The 12,112-nt window shown below is 37.6% G+C and overlaps 1 protein-coding gene across 1 annotated transcript; it reads right to left on the bottom strand.

Moving 5' to 3' along the window:
* Positions 1–284: 284 nt before the first annotated feature.
* Positions 285–4,348, bottom strand: LOC131427317 (SET domain-containing protein SmydA-8). The gene is made up of 3 exons (XM_058590389.1): positions 3,549–4,348; positions 2,053–2,279; positions 285–1,981 (listed from the first exon to the last, which is right to left on the bottom strand). Exons 1-3 carry the CDS (start codon positions 4,226–4,228, stop codon positions 1,395–1,397), a joined length of 1,494 nt encoding a protein of 497 aa, XP_058446372.1. The 5' UTR covers positions 4,229–4,348; the 3' UTR covers positions 285–1,394.
* Between the last annotated feature and the right edge of the window lie 7,764 nt (positions 4,349–12,112).

Consider the following 12,112-nt stretch of genomic DNA (forward strand, 5'->3'; position numbering starts at 1 on the left):
CCCACCCCCCCCATACTCGCCAGATTTAGCCCCCAGTGACTACTGGCTCTTTGCTGATCTTAAAAAAATGCTCCAGGGAAAAAGATTTGGCTCAAATGAGGAGGTCATCGCTGAAACTGAAGCTTATTTTGAAGCGAAAGATAAATTTTTTTATAAACGTGGTATTGAAAAATTGGAAAAACGTTGGAACCATTGTATCACCCTAAAAGGTGATTATGTTGATGAATAAAAAAAATTTTGGCAAAAAAAAAGTTGTTTCCATTGTTAGATGATCATCGATTTTATTGGGTACATTGAGTTCTGAGTGACAATCAGGCAAAATGGTAAAGACTTCTTAAAGCGCATACATAACGTACACCATTCAGGATACCACGAAAAAATCTCCCACTCTTCCTTCAAGATGGAAAGTATCGAATGGTTTCATCAAGAGCAAACACAAACTTCTAAACAACACTTCTCCATGTACACTGGAATGTTAGATTTGACGTTCTCGTGCTCCAGATAACGCACATTGTTGTTTATGTTAATAAATTCATTTGCTCTGCGCTTATAGAACTGAACGTATATAACATTATTCGTTTTATTCAATTGAAGAGAATATACTTTGCTTATATCGAGGTGCATTTTCTCCTTAAGTAACACCAAATACTCGATCCACGGCTGCTCGTCACTTAATCGATTCACCTTGTTCGCAGCGTTCCTCTTCCTGTTGTTCTAACTGGATCGGTTTCAAGAACCATTCACACTGGACTATCGTCCGGCATTCTAATGGCAATGGTGGCCTCGTATCCAGTACGGTCGCCGCTATGATACTTATTATCTTATAGGTATCTTCAAAAGTCATCGCGCCAAACTGCTCTTCCGTTGGTTGCGTTAACTTCAACTAATGAGCATAATGTCTTGCTAGATTATTCGTAATTCCTTGTTAGAATATTGTCGCAACCTCCTGTCTCTCCGAATGGACATCGTAGGGGTTTGTTCGTTGTTTACCACTGTACATAACTGACGCGACATATCATTTGTTCTGTCTACGGTATGGTTATTGCGCCCTTCGTCGCTCGCTCCCTCTCATTCTACTACTACCACACCCAGTCGAAGCTAAGCGTCAATAGACACACGTGGATGCGTGAGATACAGGACTTGTGAGTAGTTACTCGCCATATGACGACCGAAAATAAAACTTAATTTACTAATTAATTGTGGATCTAATGCCCTATTCTAGTGGAAGAGCACGGAAAAAAATGTTACACAGATTGAAGTTTATTTTTATTTCGGAAGTTTGTAACCTCCTGATTTGTGTGATTATTTACAAATATTGAGCTTATAATAATAACAAACGGCACAAATACACAATAAAAAATGACTAGATAAAATCAAGACCAGCATTGAAACAATTACTCCAAAGAATGTATACTTTGTTCCAGTTGAACAATAGCTTGTTTGGCTACGTTAGCTAAAATGCCCTCTGGAGTAGAAGAATCTTCCCATTCTAAGATTTCGGCGCACTCTTTTAATATATCAGCTGCTTCTATAAGCTTTTCTTTCAGTGATACACCTTGCAATGTTCCTTGTCTATAAGCAGACTGAGCAAGTAATATTAATGGAGCATGCAACTCATATAAGATCATTGCCCGTGCACGTGACTTCCCAGGTTCGAACACATTTAGCACTTTGAGGATATCTTGACACAACTCAACTTTGCGCTCTAATAAGATATCTGGAAGATCATGCATTTCATAGCCCGGTATTCTACCGTACAATTCTATCAAGCTGTGTCGAATGGAGGTATTGATGAAATGCAGTGGATGGAGAACGCTCCTATACTTCTTGAACAAGCGTTCGAAATTTTCCAAACGTTCGGGTCCATACTCCATATAAGCAAGTTCATCCAACTCGGCTTGCATAACTTGAGCAGCTTTAAGAACGGCAGCGCCTTTGGTCTTATACTCACAGTGAGTACATTTCCAATCAGCTTCATCATCTGGAACATGCAATATAAGTTTCGTTAAATTCAAATCTTATTTTGTCAGCTGAGTTCAATGTCATTCTTACCTAAGGGATTGACCGATTCTATTAAACCATTGTCACATTTCTGGCATTTTAAGGAACTAAAATGTGTCCCTAGTTCAGCAGGATCTAAGCACCGCGCACAACGGCATGTGAAATATTTGCCGGACTTCAAAGCAGCTTGCCTCATAGTAGTACCACTTAACGTATATGTGTAAGTAGTAAACAGCATTTCACCTTCCGCAACATCAACTGCCGCTCTTGCAACTAGTCTGAATAAAAGAGAGAAATGTAATCTTAGTTAAACAGATTGGACCAAAAAATTAACACCGTTTTTAAATTATGATCCTAACTATGTCAGAGTCAGTAAAATTGGACGTGTAATAACACTACATTGAACAAGTGTAGCTGCTGTGTGTTTCAATAATAACTTAGAAAGCTTGATTGAGAATATGAAGAATACACGTTATTTTGGTCTAGGTCACCTGGCACACCCTAAATTGAAACAAGATGAATAAATACTTTTCCTTGGCTGCCGGCTGTCTAAAACAATAAATCATTTATTTTTCTCGTAGACTATAATAGTATATAGAAAATAGTCGACAATGGAAACACACGTTAATTCTGTTTTTCTTTGTCTAATGATCTGTGAATCAAGCGGTTTGCATAAATCAAATTCACTCACTATTTTTTTTTTACCTGGAGCTGTTAGTGGAATGTATTCAACAGTTTCACTTTTTCTGTACCATTTAATTCCACTATTTCACTGTCACGTTATTACACTTTCACAAAGTCACTATACTTTAATGAAGCACAACAAACGTTACAATACAGATACGCGTATTTCGGAATGTTACTTACATCCTTCTTCAGTGTATCGGTTTTATAAGTTTGTTTTTGTTAATAACGTGACAGTGAAATAGTGGAATTAAATGGTACAGAAAAAGTTAAACTGTCAAATTCACTCGTTTCTGAACTACTGAAGCACCAGGTTGATCATAGTCACAAATATTTCTTCGAAATAAAATTCTACACTGTCAGAAATTTCTTTATTTGACTTTTAAACTTGAAAATGAAGAAATAAGATAAGTGTACATTTTGTTGAAATGAGGGCATTGCATCTGCAAAACCAAAAAATATTATACTCTATTATGATATATATCAAAAAGTGTTTGAACTTTGACCTAGGTCGGTGGTTCGGAGTGTAAGATTCTGATTTCACGAACCCGTCATCATATATTTGAGGCTTGATCGTGCTTTCAAAGTGTCAGTAGGATAGTAATACTAGCCATGAAAATGTCCTATAAGCTATGAATCGGAAGCGAAGTCAGTTGAAAACCCAAGACAAAATTCCACGAAGGAACGAAGCGCCAAGATTTTTTTGATTACATCGGCAATGCACCTTAATATAAGTACATCTGGTACATATGGTATTTTCGCAGCAACGAATGTTTTACACGTTCCGAGCGTTTGAGCGTACGACATTATGGAAACTGACATTATTATCTCAATCGTGTTTAAAGCTATTTTAAACAATTTACCTGTAATCTTTGGTGGGATGAATAGCATGAACGACGTTTGGCACACACGAGTGGGCCATGATGGCCAGTTTAGGATACAGCCCACGGATCGCATATCCGCTACATGTTCGTGCTTCGAACGCATTCACTTCGAGAATTCCGATCACCTGTTGAATTAGATCTTCAGAGAAACGGTCCTTCAAACCACATGGTCCTCTTAAATATTTAACAATATTGTGATGGTCGGCATTCCAAACAGCAGTTGCCTTTCGCGCATCGGGATGATGTTCCATTACACTAATTTCGGCATTCCATCGATTCGGGTTTTCCTCTTTTTCCAATAATACTCGCAGAGGTGTTATGCAATCCAGCTGAGTACAACTGGCAGTCGAGTCATCGACATTTTGAAATTTGACTTTATTTTTCACGAATATAGCACATTCTTTCCTATGATACACAATATCGTTTTCTTTAGCAATACACTCTTCACATAAAGGCCAACCACACTTAGCACATTTTTGATCACTTGCATTTCCGTCAACTGGGCAGCTGCATTCCAAGCAAACTGGAGGGCTGTCTAATTTAGGTCCTATAGCGAATGGTGTTTCTTCGAAAAGAACATCACCTGCTTTCAAATTTTTGTCTGCCAACGCATACCTTCCCAATTCGGGATTCTCCAAAACTTTAAATGTTTTACTCATATTTTTTCTATCGTTAGAATACCTGTTCAGTAATACTTTCAATATAGTTAGTTCAGAAACATACTGAGCCGTTGAATTTACTTCATGTATTTATATATACGACGCGATGTCCACTCTATAGGTTCTCGAACATTACTGCGAGCTAAGAGCGCAAACATATAATTGTTGTGCCAAACACGCCTATTTTTAAATTCCGCTCAATTCTCATTTTATCCCAAGACTACAATCACCTTTAGAGTATGAGAAAGTTTTGGACGCCATTTTTGTTCGTTATTCATGAATTCAAATAATAAATCGCGTACAGCATACCTCTATGCGTATGAAAATTAGACTAATTAAAATATTAAAGTACATGCAAGTTCTCTTTATCATAAACACGATTTTATAATACTATGTTTTGATTAACGACGGTACGCGTGGAGCTCTTTAGGAATTCCGAGTGCAATATTATTTACAATATTAAGGATGTTGCTAGAATTCTCTAGAATGCTGAAAATACTAGTATTTACACGCTCAGAAGCGCAAACGCAAAAGGAACGGCCAATTTTATAGAATTTTCTATCGTGTCATTGTTCTTATTATTTCCATCTAGAAATTTAACTGAACTTATATCTTGTTACATAGCTTATCTTGTATCTTACTCATCAAGAGATTGAGGAGATAAATTTCAAATATATCATAGCGTGGTTATTTTGAAATCTTGGCACAATTTTAGTTAGCAAAAAGGTTTATAATACATTAATGCATTTTACGCGCCGATTATCAAGGTTTACATGCAAAATATAGGCCTTTCGCACAAAAACCTGTAAACCTCCTGTTTGCCCAATCTACTCCAAGATAGCTACTATGCTTAAGTTAGTGTAGTTTAGAGATGGTCGGGTATCGGGTATTTTACCCGAAACCCGACCCGTACCCGTACCCGACGGGTTTTTGGTCGGGTACGGGTAAAAAATTTTATTTTCAATCGGGTACGGGTCGGGTACGGGTAAAAAATTTTACTGCTCACTCGGGTACGGGTCGGGTACGGGTAAAAAAATTTATCGCTCACTCGGGTACGGGTCGGGTACGGGTAAATTTTTTTTTCGGATCGATTACCCGACCATTTGTACTTCACATAAATATGTTTACACGTTGACGAGATTTTTTCATTGCAAAACAGTTCTTCCGAAAAATAATCAATTTGATTCAAGGGGTTTTGACATTCCCGCCTAGGACCAGACCTGTCAAACGGCATCTTTTTCCAGAAAAAAACATTTTTTTCTTCATGAAAAGTTATGTGAATATTTCCCGCCCTACTTTGTTTATAACATATTTAATAAGACACACTGCCTTAGCTCTATGATGTTGCGGTCGGAATCTACTTTTCACGTAGGATTTAATGGACTGCCATTTGAAAGCTGTTTAATGCACAATCCAGTAAAAATTATTTGATTCATATACTGCCCATACTCGCATATCAGTCTCATATCGATTTTCGCCAATTTTTAGTTAGCTTGAGGAATGGAGCCTTTCCTCAATAAACTCTCAGAAATTGCAATGAAAGTTGAGGGTTTGTTCAGTAAAATATAAAAAAATATCAACTCATTTCTGTGTCCCATATGCTAAAGTACCCGCATATCAGTCCCATTCAGTGCAAAATTTCAATAATTTCATTTGTTGCAATATTGGAACAGCAAAGGTGTATTACCGATATTTCATGTAATAACACCAAGATTTAGCATTAGGGAGCAAAGCAAAGTCTTGGCATTACATTCCTTTCGTGGAATTTGGCCTTTCTGTTTCAACAGACTTCGCAGCCGATTCTTAGTGTACAGAATCATTGCATGGCTAGTAATATGAATCCTACTGACACTAAGAATCCTTCCAGGTCGGGGTTCGAACATACGACAGCTGGCTTGTAAGACCAGCGTCCTATGCATTGAACCGCCAACCCGGGACCAGCATTAGGGAGCACAATAAATAAAAAAAATCGGAAATAAACTTTTGATCGTCTTTTTCTCAACATGCCGATTTCCCATATGGGACTGATATGCAAGTAAGGGCAGTATATAAAATGTAGTGTAGTACTCATATCACATTCAGATACCAGAAAACTGTTATTTTAAATATTGGTTAGAGACTTTCAAAATTTTCATAAAAATCATTGGGATTCTTACCATAAAAACATGGACATTTATTTCAGAAAATCTGCATAGAAGTTCTTATTATTCTGCACTTCTGGGTGGTGTCACCTCACTTTAAATGACACCGATTGATGGCACAGCAAGTTGGACTATATTGCTAGTTAATTTTCGTTTCTTTTCACTGGACTACAAGTGAAAATCTCGATGCGTGACAACGTGGAGTCGCAAAAGTAAGGGTGAAAATCTTTTCTCGTGAAATACTCAAATTTTCACCGTGTTCACTCGTTGAGGGTTCCACCGGTTCAATGGCTGTAAAAACCACCAGCTACCGATAACATCGTGGGTGTGGGTTTGTGAGGTTTACAAAACGGGCATAGTTGACAGATTAATTTAAATCAAAATCATAATTAATTTTGCTTTATAGTAAAAAATTGTAACCAAACAAATTTCCTACGAATGTTCAAACTACTTACACTTGAAGGACTCACTGTTCACCATGTTCAAAATTGAATTTTTCACACCGGGAATACACGTACATTGTTTGATTCTTTGGTCGAACTGATAACACACTATTCATTTTAGGGGATGTTCGCATAACATTCATTTTCGTCACGTATAATATTCAATTTGACATTTGGAACTATTTTACGTGATTTTTCAAGTGATTCGAATGTGAATCTTTATTTGTGTGTCAAGATAATGAGCACGCTTACTTATAGTTCTAAAGAATTGGATCAAAAGTCGCACTGTTTCGTAAAAACCATACCTACCCAAAATTGAGTACAACGGGTATTACGACATATTGGGTAAATATGCTTTTTGAAAAATTTGAGTAGATATTACTCGCTTTTGTTGACATTTGTAAATGAGTATAAAGTACCAAAGACATTGGAAATCTACAGGGTCCGCCATCTAACATTTATTTTTGAACTAGCGGTTATTTCGACATTGGTAACCTAAATGTCACTTCTGATTTGACAGAAACTTAGTTGTATCCTTCCGCTGAACGAAAATGGTTGTGTATACGCTTGAGGACCGCGTGAAAATAGTGCAGTTTTACTTTCAAAATCATGGTAATGTTGCGGAATGTGTGCAAAAAAATCATCTTCTCGGATGAGGCACACTTTCATCTCGGCGGGTATGTTAATAAGCAAAATTGTCGCATCTGGGGACGGAAAACCCGCACGTCATCATGGAGAAGCCGATCTCAGAGAGTGACGGTTTGGTGCGGATTTTTGTCTGGCGGCATCATTGGGCCTTTTTTCTTAGAAAATGAGGCAGGAGCCGCCGCCACGGTCAATGGCGAGCGGTACCGCGTCATCATTAGCGATTGGTTCTTCCCGTTACTTGAAGAGGTAGACTTGGACACCTTTTGATTCCAACAAGACGGCGCTCCGTGCCACACAGCCAACGCTACGATCGATCATCTGTGCACAGTCTTCGGAGATCGAATTATCAGTCGAAATTCGGATGTCGTTTGGCCGCTTCGGAGCTGTGATTTGACACCGTTAGACTATTATCTTTGAGCGGCTGTCAAAGATAAGTGTTATGTGGACAAGCCAGAGAGAATTCAAGCCTTGAAGGATAACATTCGTGCATCCATAGCTGAAATAAAGCTGCATACAATCGAAAATGTATTAAAAAGCTGGACCGACCGTATGGCGTACTGCAAGGCCAGCCGAGGCAGCCATTTGAATGAAATTATATTCCACAATTACCCGGAAGGATTGTACTTTAATATGAAAAAAAAAATTTTTTGAATTCGGATGAACCGTTTGTTTTTTATGCATGTTTAAAACAAAGTTACATTACATTATTCATGCTTCACAGTGTATTTATATGTTTAAAAGTAAACAAGCATTTTAATGTATTTTTCTTACCAACTAGAGCCTGATACGGCTCGATATCTAAAACACATTTTTTTCCATACTGAATTTTGGTAAAATTTTTACTACTCATTCGGGTCGGGTACGGGTACAGGTAATTTTTAATCGGGTACGGGTCGGGTACGGGTAAAATTTTTTATTTTTTTTCGGGTACGGGTCGGGTACGGGTAATTTTTATTTATTATTGATCGGGTACGGGTCGGGTACGGGTAATTTTTTAAATTTTCAATCGGTTACGGGTCGGGTACGGGTAAATTTTTTTGCTGATCACTCGGGTACGGGTCGGGTTCGGGTATAAGAATTTCTATACCCGACCATCTCTAGTGTAGTTACTAGTAGTGGCTTTTTGCATACAAATCTCTAACCTCTTCGTTCAACCGGTTTACTCAAAGCCTAGTTAATACTAATACCTTAGTTTACTCTCATTAGGTACACTTACCTTAGTTATGAACAAACGGTAGAGAGATTTGAGTTGCACACACATCAAAGTAAATCGTGTCGAGCATATTTTTTCTTACGTCAGTTAACGGAAAAGTAGCGTGTTATTTTATAAACCCACAAGTAAACATGTGTATACACTAGAATTGATATCGCTGTTTTATTTTATGAAAGCTTACGGTAATCATTAAAAATTTGCAAATTTGTATCGGACGATCTCGTGTTTTTTTATTACAGAGTTCTGTAAATAAATATACAATTCTTACGGTAAATCTGAATAGTTGCCGAGTACGGTAAAAAACATACCGTTCGTATGGTGAAATTAACTTAAAATTGCCGAACTTTTGTAAATACTTATTGTCGTGAAAACTAGTTGTCAAACAATTATTGAGATTCTCAAGTCTTTTAATTTACCAAACGAAAAACATTCTTGAAGAACACGTTGAATAGATTGAGGTACAGGTGCGTATGTTTTTGAAATATTAGAATTATTATTTTTACCGTTACTATTTATTTACTTATATAGGTAGAGAAAAAATTATTTCAATATGCTGTCAACCCGTCAACCGTTCGATGATAATTTATAGTTGGCTCGACGGATTGTGCAATGTGGTAGAAGACGCATATAACTCCGGTCAACTGGGACATGACGTTACAATTTTCCCTCCATTTTTACCGGCAGCAAATGATAAACTTTTTTTGTTCGTGGATCTGCAATGAAACCGTAGCAATGACTGGTTCTAATTTTCTTTACTTGTTTCTATGAAAAATATCAAATTACGAAAAACACGGTCGTACACATATTAGAAAATTTCACCGAATTCGGTAATATTTTAGCGAATTTTCAACAGCTGAACGTTCGGTAAATTAATTAACATTTAGGGGTTTTTTGTTTTGTGCAAAAAAGCACATATTTTGTTTCAACTTTCTTTGCGTTTCGCCTTCGGCTCGTCAGTGCTTAAAGCAGTTCAAGTAGAACTGCCATCTCCGCCTAGCAGTCCAACTTGAACCGCTAAGCAGACGCAAAGTCCACACTACTTGTGTGACCCTTTAAGGATATAACACTAGGTGCCATATCCTATCTGACGTCTCGGGCGTAAACGAATGACGACTGGCTACTGGCAGACGCAAAGTCCACACTACACTGCTTAGCGGTTCAAGTTGGACTGCTAGGCGGAGATGGCAGTTCTACTTGAACTGCTTTAAGCACTGACGAGCCGAAGGCGAAACGCAAAGAAAGTTGAAACAAAATATGTGCTTTTTTGCACAAAACAAAAAACCCCTAAATGTTCAAACTCGGCGGCGACCAGTAGCCAATCGTCATTCGTTTCCGCCCGAGACGTCAGATAGGATATGGCACCTAGTGTTATATCCTTAAAGGGTCACACAAGTAGTGTGGACTTTGCGTCTGCTTAGCGGTTCAAGTTGGACTGCTAGGCGGAGATGGCAGTTCTACTTGAACTGCTTTAAGCACTGACGAGCCGAAGGCGAAACGCAAAGAAAGTTGAAATTAATTCATTTCTGACCGTTCGGTAATAAAAAAATTGTTAAACTGTTAAATAACTACCGAACAGTTCTGTAAATCAAATGGAATCATCAAACGAATCGATAATTATTTTGTTTTTGTTTTTGATTGATAAAATTCAGATTTTAAATGGATTTTAGAAATTAAAAAATAGCACAAATTTCCAACTTACGATTGTGTTTTACGGATTTGAATAAATTTAACAGAAACTAGTGAAGCCAATTAGAATCGATGAAAATTCAGAAAATATTACGACTTGCCGGGAGTTGACCGAAGTTATGAGCGCCTTCCAGAATACCGCACAATCCTTCGAGTCCAAAAGAAGTTACCTTCAAACGATATGTGTTGGCAGCAAGTGGACATAACCCAACTAACCAAAAGTTCGGATAAAAGGGACTGATTTGGCGTAAGCAGCTCTCACAGTTCATCAATAGCATTCTAAGCAGCCCATTTTTAAGTAATTATCCACACTTAGAAGTTTGCGCGACGCAACCTAACGAAATTCTAATCTGCTTCTATAATACATTGTTCAGCTTCTATGCAGCGAAACAGTTCACGCGGAGCTTATTCTGTACTTTCAAGTTGCCAGAACAACCACGCGTACTCTTAAGCAGCGAGAAAGTTCACGCGGAACTTGTTCTGTACTTCGAACTGTCAGAAATTGCCACGTGTTTTCTTAAGCAACTAGAAAGTTCACGCGGAACTTGATCTGAACTTACAAGTTCTCAAAAGTTCCGCGTGTACTTTTAAGCAGTAAGAAAGTTTAAGTAACTGTGGAGCTTCTGATTGCTTAGGAATGATATGAAGCTACTTTCTGCCTATATGTAAAAAATAGCTTTGAGGAGCTAATGTTTTGAAAATATGTGCACCGGCACCTCAATTCATTCGAAGAACTCAAGACTATTTGACAACTAGTTTCCACGACAATCAGTATTTACAGATGTTCGATAATTAGGAGACAAATTTACCATACATACAGTATGATTTTTACCGTACTCGGCGACTATTCGATAGTTCCACGACAAAAGGGCCTAACTGCATATGAGAGCCTCTCTTTGTTTATTTTCTCTTTTGATTATTACGGAGCCATTATTGCAATTTCTCTAAAGTTTCCAATATAAATCGAAAGCTTGTAGTTTTACCTTGAAAGTTTTGCGAAAAGTAGGCCCTTTTGTCGTGGGACGGTCGTATTGATCAATCCACGCGTGAATGGAATGGTGTGGTTAATACTACACTCAAAATAATAATCATATTATAGTTACGTGAAAAGTTATGTGAATATTTTCCATTCTATTTTTCACGTAGGTTTTAATGGACTGGCATTTAAAAGCTGTTTAATGCATAATCCAGTAAAAGTTACGTGTTACATAGGTAAAATGTAATGTACTGTTCATATCACATTTATCTATCACTTCATATCAAATTTAGATACCAGAAAACTACTATTTTTTATATTGGTTGAAGTCAAAAGGGAGATTCCAGATTTTAATATAAATCTATGAAATAAAAAATGCCATGAAATATAAAATATTTATTTCAGAAAATTGTCATATAATTCCAATGGCTTAAAAAGCAACTAATAACGTCGTGGTATCTCAAATCGACAAGCCTCCAGAAATCGTTTATGTTGTCACTGCCATCCAACCGAAGCCGAAGTCGAGATCCAAGAACTCCCACAACACTACCGATTCAGGTTGAAGTCGCATTACATGGTTCCCTCTAGCTTCATACCGACGGCCTGTTTGAAGCATTCGGCAGGAGCGGGTAAACTTCCAGACTCACGCAGGCACTCGGTCCAGTTGAACACATGGAAACTTTCATACTGGAATGGTCCGGTCGATGGAGTAAAAAATTGTAATTAAATAACTTTTCTCGCAAATATTTACACTACTTACACTTCGAGGGCCACTGC

This window comes from Malaya genurostris, chromosome 2 (genome assembly GCF_030247185.1).
Source record: "Malaya genurostris strain Urasoe2022 chromosome 2, Malgen_1.1, whole genome shotgun sequence".
In the NCBI taxonomy this organism is placed as follows: domain Eukaryota; kingdom Metazoa; phylum Arthropoda; class Insecta; order Diptera; family Culicidae; genus Malaya; species Malaya genurostris.

Bases quoted from the DNA above. Each gene is read 5' to 3' on its own strand.
- LOC131427317 (XM_058590389.1), bottom strand. From the start codon at position 4,228: ATGAGTAAAACATTTAAAGTTTTGGAGAATCCCGAATTGGGAAGGTAT. The intron at 2,280-3,548 runs GTAAATTGTTTA...TCTTTTATTCAG, and splicing joins CATCCCACCAAAGATTACAG to ACTAGTTGCAAGAGCGGCAG. The intron at 1,982-2,052 runs GTAAGAATGACA...TGCATGTTCCAG, and splicing joins AGAATCGGTCAATCCCTTAG to ATGATGAAGCTGATTGGAAA.